Source organism: Gobius niger, assembly GCF_951799975.1.
Source record: "Gobius niger genome assembly, chromosome: 9".
NCBI classification, from domain to species: Eukaryota; Metazoa; Chordata; class Actinopteri; order Gobiiformes; family Gobiidae; genus Gobius; species Gobius niger.
In genome coordinates, this window is record NC_136860.1 from 26800691 (window position 1) to 26826845 (window position 26155).

General features: G+C 40.6%; 2 protein-coding genes across 2 annotated transcripts; one reads left to right on the plus strand and one right to left on the minus strand.

Moving 5' to 3' along the window:
* Positions 1–997: 997 nt before the first annotated feature.
* gcc2 (GRIP and coiled-coil domain containing 2) lies at positions 998–25647 on the plus strand. The gene is made up of 24 exons (XM_079562496.1): positions 998–1186; positions 1502–1567; positions 1641–1725; positions 2097–2176; positions 2258–2362; positions 2480–2969; positions 4585–6377; positions 7568–7628; positions 7761–7861; positions 7947–8045; positions 9373–9492; positions 12130–12294; positions 12517–12621; positions 14097–14259; positions 14518–14618; positions 14746–14823; positions 14908–15045; positions 15133–15251; positions 16292–16468; positions 16883–17091; positions 20471–20695; positions 20823–20962; positions 25010–25211; positions 25318–25647. Exons 1-24 carry the CDS (start codon positions 1181–1183, stop codon positions 25389–25391), a joined length of 4902 nt encoding a protein of 1633 aa, XP_079418622.1. The 5' UTR covers positions 998–1180; the 3' UTR covers positions 25392–25647.
* Positions 18208–23889, minus strand: tmem223 (transmembrane protein 223). Its single transcript, XM_079562497.1, has 2 exons — positions 23248–23889; positions 18208–18567 (listed from the first exon to the last, which is right to left on the minus strand). The coding sequence occupies exons 1-2, from the start codon at positions 23673–23675 to the stop codon at positions 18384–18386; spliced, it is 612 nt and encodes a 203-aa protein (XP_079418623.1). The 5' UTR covers positions 23676–23889; the 3' UTR covers positions 18208–18383.
* Positions 25648–26155: the final 508 nt, after the last annotated feature.

A 26155-nucleotide genomic window follows, 5' to 3' on the forward strand; every position in this document is an offset into this window, starting at 1 on the left:
ACATTGTTTTGTAGGCTTATTTATGTTTATAAATTATTCATGTAGCCTGTATTTGTTAATTGACCAACGGGCAAAAAAAACCCATTTCCCTTGGGTTTTCTTAGTAAGCATTTACAAGCATAAACTAAGCTGATTAAACTGAAAATGAAAAGTTCAAAGCATAAATTAGTCTATGTAGGCCCCTCATAAACACAGAGCAGTCAGTGTCATAGCATAGGCATAATAATTGAATTGACAGTGCTGGTTCTTACATCGTTATTGTTTGGGCAGTACACTGTATAGTTGTCGTAATCCCTGTTGGCATGTCTGACAGTTAAGTGTGAAAAAGTTACAAAATGTTGTAGTTGTGCAGTTAATGCCGTTGTGGTTGCCGGTGCTGGGCACTGGGCAGCACAGAGCAGGACAGGGAGAGAAGTTGGTGGAGAGGACTGCACACTGGACTCTGTGAAAGGGTGGGAGTATGTCAACCAAGCTCACGTCTATCATGGACAGCACTGCTCACCACTGCAATGGACAGTGAGGACTCCTTCAGTGGCATCCTCAGTGCAGAAAGGAGCACCTCCACTGTTAGGCTGCACAGTTTTAGTTAATGGAAATCCAAGTGCAGGCTATATGCAGGAAGGAAAATAGCATATTAAATTTGATTCATAGTTTTTCTTCTTCGTGTCATTATTGCTTGTTCTTTGTGTTTTATCTTTATTCTATCTGCATTCTTTTAATTACCTTTGTTTGTTTTCTGATTGCACTTTATCTGACAGCACTTAAAAGCTGCGGTGAACTTCTCCATTCCGTGATGAAAAAAGTAAAATTTTCTCATTTTCTCATTTCACTTTGGAGTCTCACATTTGTCTATGGTAGAAACAAGGTGCAATATAGCGGATGGCAATAAAATATTTAAATTATGGGCAGACCTGGTGTTTTTGTGGCGTTTTTCCTTGATCGACGCACCTCCGCATCCTGCCTCGACTCCTGACGTCATCACGCTGACGTTTGCGGAAGCAGCGGCTCGTCGCTTTGGCTCGAGCTGAAACCCAAAACAGAGGAGATGTTTCAGTCTTGAATTCAACAAAACCACGGAGTTCATCGCTAATATCGCCCAGACTGGTTTATCTGGGTTTAAAGAGCATCTGCCGGGGCTTGTCACTTGGGGGAAAAGGCGAATAACCGCGTAGCTGAAGAGATGGAGGTAAATGAACATTGGATTAGCGTTAGCCTCAACTTTAAAGCTCCACGACAGCGATTACAATTACAGTGTTACTCTATGGTTTTTGGTCTTATGGTCTTTTCCTTGGTATTAAAAAATAAATGTTTATGAAGAATATTCGGTAAAAGGGGAAATCGTACCGATGCAGGGTATTCTGCTCATTGTCACACTTGAGAATGATGCTAATAATAAAGTTTACATTGATTCTGTTTTCACCAATGTCGCGAGTTTGAAGTGACCAATGAATGAAACATGGTGTATGTGTCTAATATCTGTTCTCTGATTTGCTATTTGCAGCAGGATTCAAGTGGCCCTGGGCCAGAGGCTGTGGCTGCATCACCAGCAGGTGCAAATAAGTCAAAGGTAACTTTGCACTTCTCCTCCCACATGTTGACAGAAAAGACGTGTTTCTAAAATGTTCTTTGTGTCTTTATAGTTGGATTCATTGTCCAAAGATGACTTGATTAAGTTTTCTAAGAAGCAGATGGCTGCGATGCAAAAATTGAAGGGCAAATGTGCAGGTAACGATAAAAGAGAAAATTGCTTTTATTGTGGTGCTAACTAATCAAATTAATAGTGACTGGTTTATTAGAATAACTTGCAATTAATTTAGTAACCAGTTGTTGTTATCAGTTCCTACGCAAATCAGGGCTTGAATCAAAGTTTAAAATTACTCTTGAAGACATTTTGTGATATATGGGCGATAAATGGACCTTAATTTGGTTCAAAATCTCAAAGCCTCAACAAAAAAACTTACTGCACTCTGACTGCAACACGACTAGTCAACAAATGAAGTAATTGTTGACTAGTCGACAACTAAAATATCTGATAGTTGCAGTCCTTGTATAATTGCACGAGAATGAATTAAAGTACATTACTGTTATATTTTCAGATTTAGAGAAAGAAGTTGAGACTCTGAAACAGCAGCCGACGGCCAGTCCCAGCAGCTCAGAAGATGCCTTATTAATACAGGTTAGCGTCCATTGTTCTGAGATTTTATTTCTCTCTAAACTTTGCCATTCTTAAGTGTGTTTTGTGATTTGTGAATAACAGGAGCTTACTGAGCGAATGGATGCGTTGCTCTTGGAGAAGGCAGAAACCCAGCAAAACCTTTCGTTGTGTCGTAAAGAGTTTGACAAAACCAAGAAACAAAACAAGGTAATCAGTATTGTCTTTATTTCATTTTTTTAGCTACACAATTGTTTTTGGATGTACTTCTTTCTTTCACGTTTTTCCATTCATATTTGACTGGTTACTTTATTTGATTTTGGACAGGAGGACTTGGCAGCGCTGCAAGGAGACCTGGACCGCGTTATAGAGGACCATCAGAAGAGGATTAAGATTCTTGAAGCCAGTATAGAGGAGTCCAATAATAAACACAAAGAAGAGGTTGCCTTTTTCCAGAAACTACTCAAAGAACGTGAAGAGATTGACAGGGGGAGGGAAAGTGAGCGTGAGAGGGAACATGAGGCGCTGGCGAGCGCTGAAGAAGCCCGGCGCCGTTTGGAGGCCCAGTTGGAAAGCATTCGAGCTGAACTTGAAGCAGTGCAGAAGCAGAAGACTCTGGAGGCGGCTGATGTTCAGGAGAGTCACCAGACCGAGTTGACCAAGGCCCAACAGGAGGTGGAGAACCTGAGGGAAGAGCTGAGCCAGAAGAGCCTCCAGCACGAGGAGGAGATGAGGGCGTTAGAGGAAGACTTCGAGATCGAACGGGACCGACTTCTGAATCTGCACGATGAACTCACCGAGCAACTCGCGCTGAAAGGTATGACAGTGATATTTAGTATAACACAACACAAACCAAACCACCATTTGTATGTACTCCTTGTTGGAGATCTATCTTCAAAACCACACGGAATTTGATCGACTGATTGTGCTAGTACTGCTTGTTTTAACCCACCTGAACCGAGACACATTCTCCAATTTGGCTTTACCCAAATCTTAAAGCTTCTTGAAAAAGTACAACAAAAATGGGACAAAAACAAGTATAAAAATGTGACCAGAAAGTGACCAAAAATGTGACGAAAACTGACAAAACAGTGACCACAAAGTGACAAAATGTGACAAAGCAGTGACAAAAAGCAACAAAAGAGAGACAGAAAAGTGATGAAAAAATGTGACGAAAATGCAACAAAAAAGCAATGGAAAAAAATGTCAAAAAGTTCCAACAATGTGAGGAAAAAGATCAGTTTAGATGAGTTTTGTGAGTCTTAGCTTTCAAAGGAGGCATTACACTGGCCTGTAGGCGGTAAGCTTTTGAGTTAAGCCGAACTGGACAAAACGCACTCGGTTAAGGTGGGGTTAAGAGCAGTGTTCATTTTGATAACATATTTAATTTTAGTTTTAGTCATAGTCTTTTGACTAAAATGTAGTTTAATTTTAGTCGAGCAAAAAAAGCTTTTCAATTTTAGTCTTGTTTTTGTCAACTAAAATTGCATGTCAATTTAGTCGACTAAATTTAAGACTAATTTAGTCGACTTTGCATTTATAATATTTATTATCATATTTAATCAAGGTCCTCGACTTCGTGGGGCAGCTTCCACATGAATAAAGCTCAAACCTGTTCATTTGGCAGTGAATTTAAATGATCTGAGGCTCTTTCAGACTGTCAATAGAAGTTTGGATGATTTTAGTCTCTCCTTTTGTCATTTTTATTTAGTCTTATTTTAGTTGACTAAAAAATCTGGACATTTTAGTCATAGTTTTAGTCCCATGAGAAACTTTTAATTTAGTTTTAGTCCTATTTTAGTCGTCAAAAATATCACTTTGACTAAAATTAAAACTAAATATTTTAGTCGACGAAATTAACACTGGTTAAGAGGTTAACTATGTGATGTTCTTCCCTTTGAAAGTATAGGTAGTTGTTGACTTGGTGATGGATCAATCTCTAACTAAGTGTATTGAGGCCATATTTTGTGCTGGGAGAATGTAACCTGCTCTCAAATATTCTCAACAATTGGGATTAAATGGCGAGTGCTTTGTTTATATAGGAAAGTTTGACTTACATTATCAGCACTATTTACTTTAATGTATTTGTTTAAGGTGGTATGAAGTTCAAAGTCAGTTCAATTCTACTACATGTCGAGCACACACAGAGCAAGGAAATTGTGAAAAAAGCAGCAAAACGTGACGAAAACAATACAAAGGCACTACAAAAACAAAACAAAAATACGACCAAAATTCGGTGGCAACGTGACATAAAAGTTCAGATCAATTTGGTAGATCTTCGTTTTCAAATTAGGTATTTTAGCTTTTAGATTTGACTAAAGCTGAACTGGAGAAAATGCCCTTGGTTCAGGTAAGAGTTTAAAGTAATAGATCAGACATTACATACATATCTAATGCTTAGATTATAAGTGGCATTATCTTTACTTTTACAGACAGCTATTTGCAGGACGTCCAAGAGGAGGACGAGGAACCCGCTCGAGGTTCGGGGATCGCTAAGATGCTGGAGTTGTCTCGTCGAATCCAAAGCTCCTCGGTGCACGGTGAGGGAGAGGAGGAGATGGAGATAGGGAAACTGAGAGATGTTTTGGAAGATCTCCAAGCCCAGAACACAATGCTAAAGGACGAGCTGATTCTGCTCGCAAATCTCAAAGGCGAACTCGAGGCGGAGCTGGAGAGGGCCAGGGAGGAGTTTCAGTTGGAGCGAGAGGAGCTGGAGTTTAAAATCGATGAGCTACAAATGAACAAAGACGGCAGCAGCGCTGGGGAAGCGACCTCTGCTACGGACAAACAACCAAGTGAGAATTATTCTAAACCTGTTGAAGAATCTCAAGAAGCAATTGAAAGCCCTACTGGAGACCAAAATGTAAAACTAGAGGAGCAGCTGAAGATAAACCAGAATTTGAAAGCGCAATGTGAAGCCTTAACCAAAGAAAGAGACTCCATTTTATCCGAGTATCACCACACAAGAGGCATTCTGCAGGGATTTGAGACAGAATTGGGAGAGAAGACGAAAGAATTTGTTGCTCAATACAATGCCATGAAGGAACAAGGGGCCATTGCTATACAGGAGCTACAAGAGAAGATTCAGCAGCTCAGCCAAGAGAGAGATGAGGTCTTGGTGAAAGTTAAGGAGGTCACAGAGGAGAAAAATACCATTCTGGAAAACCTACAAGAGTTGAAACTTAAAGTAGAAGCATTCCCAGATGAGGAAAAGAAATTGCAAGCAGTTATCGAGGAGCAAACGGCTTTAGCGTCTGAGCTGAAACAGAGCTTGGAAGAGATAACCAGACAGAAAGATGACTTTGTTTCCCAATCGCGGCACCAACAAGAAACTAATGAAGATCTTAAAAGTACAATTGACAATTTGAATGAAGAGCGAGGCCGAATGCAGTCACAAATTCAGTTTCAAGAAGAGGAAATACACAGAATTCAGGGTGAGAGAAAGGAAATTGAGACATTGCTTCTGGTGAAAGAGAAAGAATTGAATGCAGTGAAATTGGAGAAAGATGTCACACAAGTAGAAAGTGAAAAACAAGAAGGCGGCCAAAAGCAGGAGCAGCAGACCCTTGAACAACTCGAGGCTGAAAACAAGGATTTTATCAAGAAACTTGAAGAGGTGACTTCCCAGCTCGCCCAAATGGAGGAAGAAAAGAGGCTTTCTTTGTCCAAAATGGCAGAGTTAGAATCTGAACTGGAAAAGGAGGCTTCGGAAAGGGCTCTTCTGGAAGCTAAGCTAGTTTCGTTATCAGAAGAAGCCGCAAAAGCAAAGGAAACTATAACAACATTAGAGCAAAGTCAGTCTGAGTTGAAGAGAGATTCAACAGAGGAGATACAGGAGTTGATGGTGCGTATAGATGAGCTAGAAACGGAGAGAGACAAGCTCAAGTCCAATCTAGAAGAAGCTAAAGTAGAGGCTACGCTAACGACGCAACACGAGCTACAGACTCATATTAGTGAAGTGGAACGAGAGCGAAACGAACTCCAAAGTAATCTTGTTGAGGTGATGAAGGATGTGGAGGGCCTGCAGAAAGACTTGGAGGAAATGAAGGCCATCAATGAGAAGATGAATGAAGAAAATCAAATGTTACAAGACAAAGTTTCGTTGTTAACTGAAGAAAAAGAGCCAGAGCAGCAACAAGGACAGATGGAGGGAGAATTCAGAGACCAGCTGACACAGAAGGACACGCTCATATCTCAACTGAGGGACGAGATCACGGCTCTACAGGTGAGTGATGCGCATATGAAAGATATTCCCTTTGTCCTGTTTATATGCACATTATAGGTGGACATTGTAAAATATTTAGTCATTGCTCCACTTGGAGGTGATAGTGACACGGTGGACAGTTCATGTTTATGCTTCAACCTTAGAGTTGTTGGTTTGATTCCCACTCCCAAGAGGCATATTGCTGTTGTGTCTTGAGCCAGATGCTTAAGGTTTCTCCACATAGAGGGTCATTTACCAAGTGTTTGCTCATGTGCAAAACGAGTAGCACATGCAAAAGTAGCAGCATGTAGGGCATTTTTTACTCACACATCATTCTCACATTTACATTTGGGGCTACAATAATGTAATGTAAGCAATTGTAAACCATGTGCAACATGCACAAATAGCTATGGCAGGGGTCACCAACCTTATTTCAGCTGAGGGCTACTTTAAGAGCATTAAGTTGGTCGAGGGCTACCAGTTAAAAACAAATCCTAAAGACTTAAACGTACACTGTTCACTTATAGGATATTGACCCCATATTATATTAAAATAGCTATATTTTAAATTCATACTGAGTCACAAGAACCGAAATAACTGTAATTTTAAGAATTAGATTCAAGAAAATGAAGTGTTTTACACAGAAAAAGTCCCAAGGGCTACTGGACATGCCCCAAAGGGCCCCTGGGTGCCCGCGGGCACCACGTTAGTGACCCCTGAGCTATGGACTCTATATAGCACCTGTTTTGATAATGACCCCCATAAAGAAGTGGCTTGTCCTGTGCATTTTACACATTCTTCTAAGCCGCTGTAACTACCTGTCAGGTGTGCAGTGCCCAGGGAGGGACCCATCTCCAGATCTTATGCCAAGATCCAGCACCTAGTTGAAGGATTAGTCTATTGTGCATGTTTTGGTTTGCTGAGGACAACCATTGGAAACCCACCCAGACACTGGGAGAACATGCAGAAGACCTGCACGGGTTAGGAATCAAACCAATGAATCAATCAATGTTCTATGTGTCTCTAGATGCCTGTTTCATTATGTTTGTAAATTGCTTTTTGTGTCCAGAAAATAGAGTCTATATGTAGATCTATTCACTTTATTTTCACTTGTTGAACTGTAGCACTAAAAACTTTACGGTTGCATAGAGGAGTATTCTTTCCTTAGATAATTGTCTGGTTTTCAGAGTGTGTTTGTTTTCTCATTAAAGTCTTCAAGTCCTGCGACTTCATCTGTGGAAAATGCTGACAGTTGCCTTACAGAGAGAATAGGTAACATATGAAGATGCTTTTTAAATTACTGTATAAAAAGCTGCAGATTAAGCTTGGCTAATGTTATAACATGATATAAAACCTTCATTATGTTTATCCATTGGCGCTAACTCTATTATCATGGTCTTCCAGCTCTGTTGGAAAAAGAAAACAAAGAGCAGGAGGAGAAGATGAAGAAAATTAAAGCGGTCGCTGTTAAAGCAAAGAAGGAGCTGGACATCAGTAAGAAAGAGGTCAGATCTGCTCAGTAATATAACTTTACAAAGCAGGTTTGATGCACAAATCAAATGTAATCCCTCCACATTTTTATTTTTTCAGGTCTCATCGCTGAAAGAGGAGATAGACACTTTGAAATCCGAGCGGGAGAGAGTGAGCAGCTCAATGAAAGATATCATTCACAGCGCTGAAGGCTACAAGGTACGATCCCAAAGGTTTCAGGATTTGCAGGAAGTTTAAATACGATCACGGTTCCATGAGCTGCACAGTCTCACGGGAAAAACTCAACACATTTTCATAACAATTTGACCATTATATTGTTTAAACGGTGCACCAGAGATTCGCACAATGTCTTTGTTTATAAGTGGTCTTTTTCTGCTGCTAATTGGCAGCCAGTCTCTAAACAGTCCCCAGACAGCGCTCAGCTTTACGACTGTGTCCGCATTATGCCGGAAACCGCTCTGTTGTGTCTAATGATGGACTGAACTGTAAACGAGATCATACCTGAGATCATAGTGTTTACCTTGGCACATGGCTCCCAGTCATAAATGGGTTTTATAATGTCAAATTTCACAGTTGTGGGAAGAAGCATTGACATTTGATGAATGAAGACCAGATTTATTGAAGCCTTATTGTGTAACATTTCACCCAATAAACAGAATGAAATGCAAGTGCTATTCAACAAACATATATCTTTATCTGTGAGTGGGCTTCCCTCTCCTCATAACTGTGCTCGGAGCAGGACATCACCAGCTTGTCTCCAAGGACATACTGCGGCTTTTCTTTAACTAGAGGTAGAAAATAAATTAGCTTTAAAGGGAAATTTGGGGATTTTTGACATTTTTTTTAAATTTATGCAGTCCTTATATTATAGTATATATAGCGCATGTCTATGGTAACTAGTAGCCTGCATTAAAAACCTCTCAAAATCATGGGCTCGTCCTCCAAACGTTGCCATATCTGATTTGTAGAGAGCTCCTTTGTGAATTCCACGTGTAGTAATGCCGGCCGCAGGTACAAACAAACTACTGTAGATCCGGTAACCTCGCAGATCACTCCGCCGCTGCGTAGCTTACAACCTGGAAGCTGATGCTGCTCAAATATAAGCTCTTTTAAGTGCAAAATGGTTATATTTCAAAAATTATTCAGTGAGTCAACACAGACATTTATGTCTGGTGTTATAAGTGACTTGCCTCAGGTGCACTGTGCTTGGGTCAGACTGTTTTTAATGCAGGCTACTAGTTACCATAGACATGAGCTAGCCTAGCATTGGCCTAGCACTTCAAATCTCTCCAGAAATTAACAACACTGGATAACTAAGAAATGAGGCCCTATGTCAAAAATCCTGAAATATCCCGTTAAATATGTTTGGTTAACTTCCAAATCCTTGATTTTAAAATGCAAAAATAGCATAGTCACTGTCAAAAGTCAATAAATATTATTTTAAATTACTATTATTGTGTTATTACATCTGTAGTCACGATGAGCTGTTCCTCTAATATAGATGTGTTCGTTTGTGCCCGTGTAGAACCTGCAGATCGACTACGACAGACAGACGGAGCAGTTGGATCAGGAGAGGGAGAGAACGGAGGCGTGCGAGAGACAGATTGCTGAGCTGAGCAAACGCCTCAGCGCTGCTGTCGCACAGGTAAAACTAATACACACTCAATCACACAGATATACACACACAGACGCACACCAAGCACTCTCTCTGACACTAAATCCACGCCACTTTGTCCGGCCATACATCTCTCCAATAGACTCACTGCCCCTTTGATTTACGGAGTCGTTTTAGCCACCAACACTTACCCTACTGCGCTGACAGTAAAGACGCCTGAAATGAGAGAACTGTTATATTATTTTAATGTCTTTCTTAGTTGAAAATTTCATTGTGTTTACCAAAGCATATTAGCACAAATGTATTCTTTTGGTCTCATTTTTGGTAGATGTGTTCTTACAAGATCAAGATAATGCACAACAGCAAGTTTGTTAGGCTCCTCTAATATACAAGCTAATCAATTTTAATACTCCATTATTAGGCATTATTGTGAGAGCACGGTCAGTGTCTCTAGAGTCCTTTTTAGATGTCACAGTCTCCTGTGAATGTCTGGACAATATTAGGGCTGAACGATATGGCAACAAAAAAAACATTTTTGTTGAGGACCTGACAGCTCAGCTTTGCAAACAGAAGCAGCAGCAGTCTCAACAGGAGCTGGAGCAACTACAAAAGATACATGAATGGTTGCTTTCAGCATAAGTATATTAACACTGACTGAGGACAGGTCTGAATTCTTTGGTCTTATTTGCTGTTGAGCTGTCAAAATGCAAATATCTAAGCATGGTTTGTGGTTAAAGAGTAAGGGCCCGATCTTGTGTTTCAAAACGCAGACTATAGCATAACATTCTGCGCTGTGTAGGAGCGCACTTTGTGATCTTGCAGCTCCAGACTTAGTGCATCTAAATGGGAAGTACGTTGGGTGGAGAAACACTTTTTCCTCCAATCAAACACTGCGGCAGGAAGGGGAGAGGAGTTGTGGGGGGTGAAGATGTGCATTTTTTGTTCCGCGTTTGCGGCCAAGCGAGGGCAGATCCGCTCCACAGCGGGACCGGCATAGGTGACATCTCTTTCTCTCAAGACCCGAACATTGTTTAGCTCACGATGAGGTTAATAAAGTTTTTAATTTGACTTGTGAGAGCCTGTAATGCTTAAGGAAGAACACAGGAAATGCTCAAAAGACTCAAAAAATGCAGCAAATGGTGAAAAAAAAAAAAAAACCTGACCAACAGCGTGTGCGGGCAGCATCCATCACCTGAATCATGCATTTAATTAACTCGCGTGAACAGTGGGATGCACAGGAGATAATGTGAGAGCTAGAAACACGTTTGGGCGGCAGCTAACGACTAACTTCTATGATTTGGAAATCATTTACATAGTACAGCTTTAATCATAGTTAAATTACAATCATTAGGCTAGACCTCATCAATGTCTTATTGAGAAAATTGTTAAACAAATGAGGGTTGGACGACATGGCAAAAAAATAATTAGCTGTTGTTGTTGTTGTTATGGAAGCTCAAAGGGAGTAGACTGATCCCTTGTACATGCCGATTCATAAACTTGGACATACCTAAGCTTAAACAGAAACATATGCTTTCCTCCAGTATTATTTAACAAACAAAAGTCTTCTAATGTCTCATTCAAACTCCAAAACTAGGAGCTGTTTGTGCCAAAGAAATGGCCGTAAATCTGTCAATACAAAGTCCCTTGATGATTATTAAGATTGACCAAAGTAAATATTGCGATTTCGATAAATTGTCCCAGCCCTAGGAGATATTGACAACAACGTCAGGACATTTTCCAGAGGATGGTGCATGTCTGAAAAGTACGTACGTGGTAACTCGGCAACAAACTTGCCATCGTCCAGTGTGAGTCCACTCCTGCCTAAAGCCCTTCCATCATTTTGCTGCCACTTAAAATTGAGCTACAAATGTGTCAGTGTGAAAATAGTTAAGTCTATTTTCTTCTTCATGACAGAGATTGGCTTTAAATTTCTATTATATAACATGTCAAAATCTTCCCATTGTGTTCTTTGAATTAAGGATTCTGCTCTTGTTTATGCAGCTAAAGCAAATAAAAAAGAGATCTATACTGTGCCGCCCTTTCTTTTCCCACTAACAGCCCATCAGATATGACTGGGTGCGCCTTCAAAACAGAGCTTAATATAAAACTATAAACACACACCCTGCACTTGAAGCCAATAACTGTCTTTTCCCAATGAAAGAGCGAGCGCTAGGTAAATGGAGCGAAGCGTGGCCTCCATCTGCCGGGTGCACCATCACAACGGTGGCGCTTTCTTAGTCACACTTTACTCAGATGTGTTTTAGGTCTCAGAGGGAGAAGGCTTAACGGAAACCTAGTCAGGGATCTCAAAACGCATCTGGGCATCTTTGTTTACCGATGGCGGCTGCAGTGTTGAGCTGACAGACTGAGGGGCCGGGAGAGAGAGAGAGAGAAAGCCCATGGCGCCAGCGGTTGTCAGACATGCTTCACTGGCTTCCTACTGTGTCACATGTGTTCAAGGGAGTTTGATTTGGCGGTTTAAGAGCTCGGGAACGAGATGGAAAATATAGGCAATTTATGTCATCAAACCGAATCCAATATGCAAGGTTTGCCAGCTTACGATATATGAGGCTTCAGCGCATCCTGGATAGAACAGGTTAAAATGTCTGGATTGCAATCGAAACGTACAATAATTAGGTTCATTCTGATTTGTTCATGCCATTTTAGACCGAGACACTGACGAGTGAGAAAGAGGATCTTTTGACGGCGATGGAGTCCTTAAGGAACACGGTGAAGCAGCTGGAGGCTCACAACCAAGAGCTGCAAAAGCAAATGTCCAACCTGGAAAAAGAGGTGGTGGCTGAGAGGAGTCTGAAAGAACACAAGATGAAGGTAGTTTGTTTTAAAAATAAAATAATGTCCAATAATTCCCTTAATATTTACACATGTGGTTCTGAACTGGCTCAATTTATCCAATAAAATGTCCCATTTGTTCCACTTTATAGTTGCATTTAAATGAAACTGCCTTTATGCCACCGAGGTCATCGTTTACAAGCAGTATTGTAAATCCTCGTGTCTTTAATTTATAACATTAAAAAATGATTCCTTCACTAGGAGTTGTCATCGGCCACGAAGGAGGTTGAGGATCTGACGGCTCAGCTTCGCAAACAGCAGCAGCAGTCTCAACAGGCCGCCCAAGAGCTGGAGCAACTACGAAAGGTACAGGAGTGGTTGTTTTCAGCAGAGATATTAACACTGAGGACAGGCCTGAATTCTTTGGTCTAATTTGCTGTCAAAATGCAAATATCTTACCATGATTTGCGGTTAATGCCGAGTAACCTGTCTTAACACAGACCACCCGCGTGTGAGGGCAGCATCTCTCACCTGAATCATGCATTCAGTTAACTCATGTGAACAGCAGGATGCACAGGAGATACTGTGAGAGCTCCAGCTAACGACTAACTCTGACTTCTATAGTTTGACAATGGGGTCATTTACACAGCTTTAATAATAGTTAAATTACAATCATTAGTCTAAACCTCATCATGTCTTATCTGACAAAAAAGTAATTACAATTTTCCCACATTGAAGTACATGCTTAGACATATCTTTTACACAAACCTCAGCTTAAACAGAAACACATGCTTTCATCCAGTATTATTTAACAAACAAAAGTCTTATATCATTAGGCTAAACCTCAGTATTCATTATTGAGAAGGCCAGAACTGACCGTTAAATTACTTTTATCGAGCCGTCCGTGTCATCAACCAACTTAAGAGTTGGGCAAGAACAAATAAACAATGCATTGCTATTACATTTCGACCATTACAGCTCATTACATTAGTTTCGCTTCGTTAGCATTTCCAAAATTACAATTTTACAATAAACATTTCAAGCAGCTCATAAATATTTCACAGTAACATTCCAAACCTTGTTCCCCAAGTGACGAAAGCTAAATCTTTGTAGTTTTAATGTTTTCGATGACCTATTTAGACTTTTCTTTTGTCTTTTTTTCTCTGTTCGTCAAGCTAATTTACTTGCAGTACTTGCAGTTTCAAGGAATTACCAAAATAAAAGCTCAATACTGCAATAATAAAGCCTTATACCATAGCTATAATCTATATCTGTTGGCCTTTACAACCATATTTCCAGAAGAAAAGTCCACAAAGTGTTGATATTAATAATAACATCTATTACCTTCCTGGATTTTTCCAACAACACCACACTCTTGTTAACAATGGTACTTTTACCAGCCTCCATCTCAGTCAAACAGAACTGTAGAATGATGTCATGTCGTCTGAAACCCAGAGGTATCGTCCCGGGTGCAAAGGGCTTTTAGACACTGGAGTCTCCGGAGGCCGGTCCAGTCAAGCGGCTCGACTGGTGATGGCCGCCCCGAGCTACAGCAGCCACTCTCCCCGAAAGAGCAGGTTTTGGCCAAAGGCAGCGCAGTTACAAGTCCATTAGCACAGGCTCGGAGGAGGTCGGAGGACGGCAGACTGGAAGTCAGGGTTTTCATGTGAAAGCAGTGGAGAACCAGATTAGAGAATTTCACGTTTACTTGTTGATGTGGTTTGGTTGATGTGAGACAAATACATTTTACTATTTCTTCTTCCTTCTTAATCCTGACAATAATCTTCTGTACTGTCAGATTACACGTGGTCTTTCCCCTCAAACTTGTCATTGTTGTGTAGGAGGCGCAGCAGAGCTCACTTATGGACATGGAGATGGCAGATTATGAACGACACGTCAAAGACCTCAACGGGAAACTGGCCGAAGGAGAGGAGCGAGTGTCAGAGTTGAAGACTCAAGTAAACACTCTTGTCCAGAATGAAGGGGCTCTCAAACAGGAAATTGGTATGCTCCACCTTTTAAAATGTACTTGTGACAGTCTTGTTCATTCATTATTTCATGAGTACAATGGATTTATGTGCATACTACTTTCATTTTCCTTGGCTGTTTTGTTTCATTTCTTTCATTCATTTTATTTTTTTTCTCCCTTAACACACACAGTAATTCCTATTCCTAACCCTTCCTTTACTGCCTGTTATTTATCTCATTAATGCCTATTTAACATGTCTGTGCTCATATGTGCGTGTATTTGCCCGTCTCCAGAGACTCTGAAGTCCCAGCTGGACCAGGGGGAGGAGAAGACCACCAAGATAAAACAGCTGCTGGTTAAAACTAGGAAGGATTTAGCTGATGCCAAGAAACAGGTCTGTGTGACTTCCGTATGTGCACGTGTCTTTAGTACAATTAATGAAAATATCGTTATGTAACTGGGATAGAGGGGGCGGCCTTGAAGAAATAATTAATCGCATGTGCTCAATGTGTGCCCTACAGGAGTCCTCTTTAATGATGGTGCAAGCGTCACTACGAGGAGAGCTGGAGGCCAACCAGCAGCAACTAGAAAGCTCCAAGGTAGGAGAGTGTTCTGCACAAAAGCGCGGATCGTATACGGTTTCCTTGTTTGTAAAAGTGCCTGTGTGCGTGTCTTCGTTTCAGATTGAAGTGTGTGAGCTGACGGCCGAGCGCCATCGATTACAAGAGCAGCTGAGGTCTGCACTGGAGCAGCACCAAAGAACCAGCAACTCCCTGCAACAGCGAATCAGCAGCCTGCAGACCGAGAGGGACAGTGCAAAGGTGCATTTAAGTTCAATGTGGTTTCTTATCACAATTTTGATTCTATGGGCATGTTTTTTTAATGTACAACTCTGATGTTGAATTCAGGATGAACTTGTGGCGACCACCAGTGAGTTTGAAGGTTATAAAGTGAGAGTCCACAATGTTCTGAAGCAACAGAAGAGCAAGTCTACATCTCAGAGTGACGATTCAAGCAAAACCGAAAGGTACTCGCTTTTTATTCTGAAGGTCTATGACAGGGGGAGGCAAGTTTATTGGTGAAGGGCCTATTTTCTTCATTGCCTTTAATTGTAGCCCAAAGTCAAGCACCTTTTTTCTACAAATATAATTAATTTGCAAATCATTTATGACCTAATGGGGTGTTTTGCTGGGAAATGTGAAAATATTGATAGTATTTTCCACATTTTAGAGTATTTAATTACTTATTTGGTCTCAAATTTATCAATAAATGTTCTCTCAAAATCCTCATGGGGGGCCAAGGGTTTTATGCTGGAGGGCCGAGTTTGGCCCCCAGGCCGGACGTTGCCTACCCCGGTCAATTATAACAGAATATACAGTGCTCAAAAGTTTACATACCCTGGCAGAATTTTAGATTTTTTTTTTAAACTATTTTTCGAGGAATATGAAAGATAACACACAAGTGTTTTTTTTAACACTCATAGTTAATCGTTTTGTGAATCCATTTATGGTGACACAACTGCCATTTTTAAATCATAATGAAAAAAGAAATGACCCTGATCAAAAGTTAATGATCAAGAGGAATGGGCCACTTTACCATTAGATTATATACAGAACCTTCTCCACAACAACTACAAAAGACTCCAATCTGTCATTGATGTTAAAGGGGGTCTGTAAGCTTTGGATCATGGTCATTTTGGTACTTTCTTTTTCCATTATGATTTTAAAAAAGAGCAGTTTTTCACCACAAATGGCTTCACAAAACCACTAACTATGATTGAAAAAAAGCTTTTTGTGTTATATTTCATATTCTTTGAAAAATGGTCAAAAATTCTACCAGGGTATGTAAACTTTTGAGCACAGCTGTATTTTTTTGTGTGTTGTCCATTTGAATAATGAGTTGCATATTCTTAGGACCACATTTATTGCAGCACATTTCTGAGCATTGAAGCCCCCCCCCCCCACTAAAGATTTACTCTATACTAAAGTTCATTTCCATTTCAATTCACCAAACACACACTATGGTTGAATTCCATCATTTCATCTGTGATTTTATGTGTTCTTGCAGGGAGCAGTTGTCCTCTCAGGTGGACTTACTCCGCTCCAGACTGACGGAGAGCCAGCAGACTCTTCAGAGCGTCTCGTCTGAACTGCAGCAGCTTCAGAGCGAACACGACACGCTGCTCGAGAGACACAACAAGATCCTCCAGGAGACCATCAGCAAAGAGGCCGAGCTCCGCGAGAGGTCAGACACACGCTGAGCACGCCTCATTACAGAGCAAATATGTCCACTGCTGTGTGCACATATGGGCAGTCATGAAGAAGAAAACATCAAAGGCAATGTAATTGAGCTGGACACAAGTGATCTGGAGTGTATATTCTTTAAAAACAACAAAATGATGTTGAAAATGTATGGGGTTCTTGTGTCAGGTTAGCAGTTTGTGAATAATGCTCCTAATCTGGATGTGACTGAACTGAACCTTCATCTTAAAACTTAACATTTACAAACATATATTTCTTAACTTTTTTTTTTTACAAACTGTGCAGCCTTAAACACTTTTACGTATAACATTTAGCCAATACTTTAAGTTAGTTCATCCTCTATTTCTCACGTGTCAACACTAAGACCTTGATTTTCTCTGTGTTTCTCCCCGCACAGGCTGCTCTCTGTGCAGTCTGAAAACGTGAGTCTCCGGTCGGAGGCGTCCCAGGTGCAGGCGGACCTGTCCTCTCAGATCGAGGCTCAGAGAATAACGTATCGCGAGCAGCTGCGGAAGCTCCAGGACGAACACCGAGCCACAGTCGAGACACTACAGGGACAACTGACTCGAGTGGAGGAGCAGCTCTTCCATCTGCAGAGCCAGAGCAGTGAGTAAACAAACACAACAGACGGCACATCCAAAAGTTAATCACATTTATATGTTGAGAGTCAGATATTACTAACTCGTAGATACACGGCATCTTTGGAATTGCCCATGTATGGTCACGTATGGTTATTTTTGAAGCAGCCTGAGTGGGAAAACAAAGGTGAAAAAAATAAACTTTCTCCCATTTTTCCACCATTCCTTTAACAAATGCTGAATTATGAATATTTTTCATAATATTCACAACCGCTCAAAAGTTTGGGGTCAACCAGGCCAGTTCTATAGCTTCTCTAATCAGCACAACCGTTTTCAGCAGTGCTAGCATAATAACTGTACTAATAACACAATGTACCATTAGAACACTGGAACGATGGTTGCTAGAAATGGGCTTCTGCACATCTGTAGGCATCACATTAAAAATCACCCATTTCCAGCTAGAATAGGCATTCACGACATTAACTATGTGAAGACTGTATTTCTGAAAATAAGGACATTTTAAATGACCCCAAACTTTTGAACGGTAATGTTTTTACAGAGACAAGAGCAAGTTGTTCAACAGCCCACAAATACATAATAAAACAGACAATGCTAACCAGGAAGCTAACATTAGCTTCATGCTACATATGCTAACATTAGCAATGAATGCCGTCTTTCTACTACTGAACAATTTGCTGTGAAAAAGAACATCCACCTGGACCCAATTTTGCCTTGATTTATGGGTGTGGTAAATATGTTTATAGTCCGCCAGAAACGGCTAAACATTTTGAAAAATTGTGATTATCATGAGAGATTTACTGTTTTTACTGTGAGCGGGTACACCTCTTCTCAGACTCTTTTGGGAGCAAGACATCACCATTTCACCAAGTTACTGCTTTGCTTTGACTACAGGTAGCAAAACATTAGGTTCAGAAACTTTGCTTCCTCATCCAGATATCATTGTTGGGTTGGTGTCAGCTGAGCATTAGTATTTTTGCTTTCAGGTTTTAATTAGTTCCACAATATGGCTATAAGAACCTCTTCACCTCCTGGTACTAAAAAGGCAGCTTTTTTTTTCTTGACCACCACAAATGTTAAGTAATTGAAGAAGTATAACGTCAGAAGACGATCTTGACCCAAGTTGGGTGCATGTTCCTTGAGTGCAATCTGTGACAATACGCTACATTTATACCGTGGCGTTACAAAAAGTAAAAAAGTGAAGTTTTGACTCGAGCTTTCTTGTGCGATGTAGACACTCCGACACGGTCACAGGAGGTTGGGAGGTGCCGGTGTGTTTACCAGTAAAGCAGCACTGGAAGCTCATTCTTCACCTCCCACACAGCTGCCCCCTGCATCCAACTCCAAATAAACCCAGGCCAATGACGGGGAACGTGCGTGCGTCTGCGCTGTGTACTTGTGCGTGTGTGTTTGGCTGGTCCAGGTGTTGCCTCCGCTCCCGCGCTCCTTCCCGCCTCCGAGTGTGGCAAACGGCTCCGCGCGGCATCTGGAGAGGATCATCATTAGCAACTCGCACATGCACACACCAGCCTTAACCCTCCCAAATATGAGGCCAAAATTTCCCTTATTAAAACTAGCATTCGAGTCGGTTCATCTGCAGTAAAAACGCAACAGGGATCAATCAAAATAATTAATCTCCCTAGTTGGGCAGTTTTGCATCCCTGTATATCTTTAATCACCAGCAATGGACAGCAATTTTATCTATGTTTGAATGATTTATGACTTTAATCATTACAATTTTGACAAATGCTTTGAATTGTGCCCATTTCGCAAGGACGCTGGAAGGTAAAGCTGCCAAAACATCATATCAAAAGCATTTTCTCCCATTTATTTACAAATCAGAGTAATACGGTGCTTCCAGACTAGCCGTGTACTTAAAATTATGTTTGAAAATGCCAGGCCAGAGTTGGTGAAGTGGCATGAACGTTTTGTTGCAGGATCATCAATCATACTTCTCTGCTTTGTCCACCCACACTCAAACTCTGCTTTGCCCATTTCAGTCCAGCCACATTTATCAGTGTGTCTGGTGCCCCCTCTTGTCACAACACTGTAGGACACATCAAGACAGTGAAAATTGCAGATGGATTTTATTTAACTGCTCTTTAGCGCTTATAACCGAGCACATTTTCTCCAGTTCTGCATTACCCAAATCTAAAGCTTCTTGAAAAAACTGTCTGGCCATAAAAAAAAGTCAAAAACATGGATGAAAATGCAACAACAAACATTATCATAAAAGCGACAAAAAGCAACAAAAACATGAAAAAATCTACAACAAAAAGTGACAAAAAATGTAAAAAAAAATAATAATACTTTTTTTTTTTTAAATACGACACAAACGCAGGCAAAAAAGAGTAAAAAGCGACACAAAAATTATTTTAAAAGGGTTTAAAAAGTTAAGATAAAAAGTAAAACAAAAACATCAAAAAAGTGACATAAGCGTGCCTAAAAAGAGTTAAGAAAGCGACAAAAAATAATTAGAAAATGGTTTAAGAAAGCATCAAAAGAAAAAGTGACAATGGAATCAGTTTTGTAGGTCTTAGCTTTCAAATGAGGAGTTACACTCGTCTATAGGCTGTAAACTCCATTCAAGAAGAAGTGCTTTATTTATATAGCGCCTTTCACAGATATGTGCTTGGTTAAAGGGACTATACAGAGTTTAAAAATGTTAAGATTATGTATTTTCCTCCCCCTACATGTTCCAGCCATGTCCTGTTCATCACAACTGCCTCTAAAATCCTGCACTGTCTCTCAAAAAGTTGTTTCTTTGGGTCAAATTGCCTTCATGCACGAGCTTAATATAGAAGGTGCAGTTACATGTATGACCTGAGGTGGCAGTAGTGAGTATGAAATGGCCAACTTGCATCTAGCCCCTTTAAATGAGCTATCCTTGATTTTTTTTTACATTTTCTGTTATTGGAATAAAATTTGTTTTGTCCTTTAGTATATGGTAAAAGCAGACATTTATCCAAAAAACAACAGTCATAAAACGTCAGGCTAATAGGCATTTTTTACAGTGAAGTGACGCTTTTCTTTCCTGAAAGTTGTGAAACCTGGTTTAAACTCAGTCCCTGTGACAAATTGTGATGTTGTAAATGCATTAGGACAGTTTGAGATGAGTTTGGACCAGAAAATAGCAATTTGAAATTTGAGTGACCCTGTTTCTTTGTACAATCAGGTATAGCTCCTTTAAGCTTCCCAATGTAATGTTTTGGAATAGGTTTGGTTTTCTGTGAGCAATGTAAGATTTTTCATTTAAATTTGGCCGTACAGCCTTGAGAATAAATCTCCTCTGATCAGACCTTATGCGAGGTATGGCTTGATTGTTACCAGGATGGGAGACTGTGAGGTACATCTTCATGACCCTGTATTTACCATTTTCCTCCCCGCAGGTGCTTTGACGTTGCAGACCAGCCGCAAATCTGTGTCGGACTCTCAACGTAAAAACCCTGACTACAGCCAGACTGGACTGGGATTCATGGCCCTGGGTGAACTGCAGTCGATGGCCCGAGAAGAGGGGGAAGGCATGGAGATGACAGAGACAGAGAGCCCATCTCCCGCCTCCACGCCCCTACCCTCTCTGGAGCAGCTCCTCTCATCTCCGGACCCCAAACAAGGTCTGATTAAAGGCAGAGGACGTACTCTGTTTTTCTCTTCTTTTTTTCCCCCCTCTCCAAAGAATAAAAGAATGCAATAACTACAGTGATGAAACCTGCTACATGTCAGTGCTGTCTTTCTCTCCAGAGCCATTTGTTTGGACCGTAGAGCCGACCAAAGATGAGCTGAGTCAAAAGCTCAGCACGGCCACCCGCAGCCTGGAGCACATCAACAGCCTTCTACATGAAACTGAAGCAACCAATGCTGTCCTTATGGAGCAGATCACGGTATGTATTTATCTGCTACTGTGCGGGTATTATATACTGCCTGGCCAAAAAACAAAACGGGTCAATACTGGACAGCCATTAGCTTTGATTACAACGCACTTCTACTGTGTCATTGTTTTGATAAGCGATGCGCAATGTAGGCGTGGGCGATATTGGCCGAAATCTTCATATTGGGAAGCTTTCTCGATAATGAAGCGAAATTTCTGCAAAACATCTCTAATTTAGATTGCTTTCTCCCCCCAAATATGAGGTCTATAAGCTACAAAAGTTCAGTACACTTTACACACTTATTACAAATAAGTGCAGTATATTTTTTATTGTTTAGCACCAGTGTTTGTTGGTTACTTGACATTTAACATATGCTCAATATTGTAAATTTGCACATTTTCATCTACTTCAATATGATCTTGTAGACGATCTTGCCTCTTTTCATTTTTTGTCCAGTGTTGCATTAATTTTTCACTAAGATCTTGTATTAATGATGAGAGTCGGACCACAGTGCAAAGCCTCCTCCAGCACAACCCATCTGGTAAATGGAGTTCAGACTCTGTGGTAGCCAGTTCATGTGTAAAAGTAATGCCTCCTATAAAACCACTGGCACTGTCATCTTGGAATATGCCTGTGCCATCCGGGCAGAAAAAAAGAATTATGGAATAATCTGGCTGGACCTAGACCAAATGGAATAACCTGGCTGTCAGTGGCCCTCATTCTTTGGACCTAGACCAAACAGGAGCAACTCCAGATCACTGTGGCACTTTGTTTTTTTTTTGCCTGACAGTCTCATTAATCCATTTAACCTCTTAACCCCCGCCTTAACCCATCACATTTTCTTCAGTTCAGCTTTAACCAAATCCAAATGTTTCTTACAGCCTATGGGCCAGTGCCTCTTTTGAAAGCTAAGACCCGCAAAACTTATCTAAATGGACCTTCTTCCTCGCTTTTGTTGCTGTGTTGTTGACACTTTTTTGTGGCTTTTTTGTTACGTTTTCATCGCTTTTTGGTGCTATTTTGACACTTTTATTTTTATTTGGGCAATGCCAAACAGAAGAAAACCTGCTCTGTTTATGCAGGGGTTAAGAGGTTAAATTTAGCCAGTGTCTTTTATTACTAAACAGCATTTTGTAACACTTTCATGGGTAGCACTTTACATTACGGGCCGGTAAGTCTTTGGTGTTTACAGTGGTAATTCTAGGTACTTATTGTGGTACTTACAGTGGTAAATGCTAGTAATAACAGTAGTACTTCTAGGTAATTATTATGGTACTTACAGTGGTGCTTATGGTGGTACTTACAGTGGTAATTCTAGGTACTTATTGTGGTACTTAAAGGATACTATAGTGAGAATTACAAGGTATGTACTTCTAGAAACAGTGGTAACTCTTAGTAATGAAGGTTGTACTTCTTGTTTTCCCTAATGCTGTTTTATGTTGTTTTATATTCACACAATCCTAGAAATTACTTCTGTTTGTAGAAGTACCACATTTACTACCTATGAATTGCCAGCTTGAATTACCAGTAAGTACCATAGTAAATAGAAGTACAACCTTCATTACTAAGAGTTACCCCTGTATCTAGTAATGAGAGACACAGTGGTAACTCTGTGACTTCCTAACCCTAACCCCAATTACTAGTAATTACCACGTTTAGTACCACAATAAGTACCACTGTCATTACTAGTAATTACCACTGTAAGTACCATGGACTTACCGGCCCGTAATGTAAAGTGTTACCCTTTCGGGTAGTTATATTTACTCACATCTTAGACAAAATTGAAGAGATAAAATTTGCCTAATTGAAAACCTCCTTTTTAATTCATTTTGATGGTTAGCTGTTTAAAGCACTTTAATACACGAGGTCTACTGAGTTTATTTGAAAGCAGGAAAGTGACAAAAGTTTCATGAAAGTATTCATGATCATGTATTTCAAAGGGTTTACATTGTTTTATTTTTTGAGTTCATATGACTCTATAGGCCCCAACAGTGACATCAAACAGCTTGGCATTAGTGACAGTCCCCTCTTTGTCCAGGAGGAAGTAGAACTTGTGTCCTTTGACCCTGAGTGGGATGAATGTGGACGACTCCTGTCTGTGAGCATAACACGCCACTTGGGACAGCGGCACTGTTATCCTACGACCTTTCCCCGGTCCAAGCGGAGACTGCGTACAAACTGTCACCATCCTCCCACCCTGGTGCAGGATGATTTGATTCACAGACCGTCGACTGAACAAAAACCCGAGCCCGACCATCCCGGCTCCGATTGCCAAGCATCCGGCGGTGAACCCGTACCTCCACGCGCTCGAGCCGAGGTTCATTTCAAAGCTCCACATCCCAGCCAGGCCCGTCGTTTTTGTCGACTCGGTTTTCGCCTTGCCTTTCGCCCCGCTCGTGTCTCTGAGCCCCGTGTAGGCGAACTGCGCCAGGTACGTCCAGAAGAGAAGCTGTCCGCCGCAGAAGACGGAGAGGAGGCGGAAGAAGCGCGTCCTGTCGTGGTCGAATAACGTGACGTCCCGGGACAGCTGCTGTGCGGAGGTGGACAAGCCGTGGCCCGCCCGTCCCCGCTTAACTGCACCGAAAAGATGCGAATAAAGTCGATCTGGCGTAGTTTTAAACGATGAACTTTGCAGATTTTGAAGCGCGTTTTGATGCGCGTGCAGAAGTCGGAACTGCGCGGAGTAGCACCTCAAAGAAATGCACAGAAAACGCTGCAAACCCATCTTGAGTTAACACAATCTCAACAAAATATATCCAATATTAGTCAAGACGTAAGTGCGTGGTGGGATCTTGGGGGTCGTTATTTAGAATGTGTGATTTGAGACGGAAAAAACTCGCCCGATGTTGACAGTTCCAGACCAGAGGGCAGCGCCATGTTGTGACGTCCTTCGATGACTACGGAAAGCCCGTTGGGATAAAAGTAAAAATAGCGCCGAACCCTTTAGGTAACAAAATGAAACAGGATTGGGAGAAAAGGCCTTAACTTCTTAACCCCCGCCTGAACCGAGCACATTTTCTCCAGTTTGGCTTTACCCAAATCTAAAAACTTACTGAAAAAAGCGACAAAAAACAAGGTAGAAAACGCAACAAATAGCAATGAAATAGTGGCAAAAAAAGTGACAAAAACACAACAAAAAAGCCGTTTACATCCGTTTACATCACTTTTGCAGATCTTAGCTTTCAAATGAGGCTCTGGTTGAGAAGCTTTTAGATTTGGGTAAAGCCGATCTGGAGAAAATGCAGTGTGTAAAAGGTTAAATTAGCCTAATACACAGACCAGTCTTGCTAATTTGTGGTATACGTTCTTCAATAAAAATCTCCACTCTCCCATAATGTCTCATTTACCATATGTTATTTATTGGCCTACAAGTTAATAGTCAGAAACCAGAGGGCAGCGGGTAGAGTAGCCAAAAATATTTACTCAAGTAAGAGTAATGTACAAGTAAGTACAAGCAAAAAGTAGTGGCACAAACAATTACTCAAGTAAAAGCAAAAAAGTACGTGGAGAAGATGTTTCTTGAGTATTGTCGGTACTGAGTAACTGAGTGAAAAAGTCTCAATGATGCCATACATTGTGTGAAACAAAACGTAAAATCATGTGGAAAATGGTGATATATTTTCCCAGAAAATTGCACGATAATACAGAAAAAAAGACATAAAAGAACAAGGTGCAGGAGACGATCTACATCTATTTCATATTTCATAGGTCAAATTAAAGCACTTCTCACAATTATTTTTCTGAAGTAAGAGCACAGATACTTCATTATAATTTGACATAAGTAGTAGTAAAAAGCAATATATGATAAAACTACTCTAAGAAGTACAATTATTTACTACCCGCCTCTGTCTATAAGCCATTGCTTGACTTGGAAATCTGTTGTTACAGGAAACACTCATTATGCGCTATTATCTTTAATCTCTACTTCAGTTCCCTGATCCTGACCTAAGTCCTCAAAATGAAGAGGGGTTTACTTTTCGGAGCGATCAAAAAGGCTAATGAAATAACTATAATATGTATGATATTTTCTATGGTCGCATGGCTTTGTCTGTTCCATAGTTGTTGAAGAGCGAGATCCGTCGTCTGGAGAGAAACCAGGAGAGGGAGAAGAGCGTGGCCAATCTGGAATATCTGAAGAACGTCCTGCTGCAGTTCATCTTCCTGCGGTCGGGAAGTGAGAGACAAGCGCTTCTGCCTGTGATACACACCATGCTGCAGCTGAGCCCCGAGGAGAAGAGCAAACTGGCTGCTATTGCACAAGGTATGTATTGAGTTTAAAAATATTTATATATACTTGAATTTATGCATGAAACTAAATATAAGAGGACAAGAATAAGACCCTTTAAACCTTTCTTTATGTTGATTAGGTGAAGAAGAGAGCCCCGGGTCGAGAGGTTCAGGCTGGTCCTCCTACCTCCACAGCTGGTCTGGGATCAGATGAGTTCTGTGGCACAAACCAAACACTGGAAGCACAAATGTTACTGTGAAATCTGTAAAAAGGGATACATGTCCTTATTAAATCCCCTTTGTGAGGCATTTATTGTGGGACCAATGATTGTAAGAAGAAATTAACGAAGTACGTGTGCAGTAAAAAGTACTGAATGGCATTATCTGTTTGATGGGAACATTATCATTGTGGAGGGATTTATGAAGAAGTGATTTTATATTTGCTCATATTACATAAACTCAATATATTATACATTTACATCCAGAATTGCCTTTAACCATTTCACAGCCTTTTTTCAGTTGGTTTTACACCTGTTTGTGTTTAGTTGAGTTACATTGTTAGACTGTCATTATGTCCTTGCTTTGAGTGTTTTAAGTTATCTTTTAATTTTTCAAACATTTATTTACTAGTTGGTTATCTTGTCTGATTGAGGATTCCTTCCAATTTTGCAATATTGAAGATATTTGGGAAAGATTTGCCCTAAAACATAAGTTGCTCTAATCAAAAAGCTCCTAATAATTTCCTCTTAAGGCGACTCCAGCTTTCGGCAGCTTTCATGGAACGTGAATGTACTGTGAAGTCGTATAATGTTTATTTTTACTGTAACTCAGACATACCTGTGAAATAATAAAACTGGTTCTATGACTGACATTGGGATATTATTACTGACTATCAATAGGAGAAGGTTATACAGGGTTTTTGCGGGGTCTTAAAAAGTATTAAAATTTGATATAAGGAAAATGGCCAAATTAAGACCC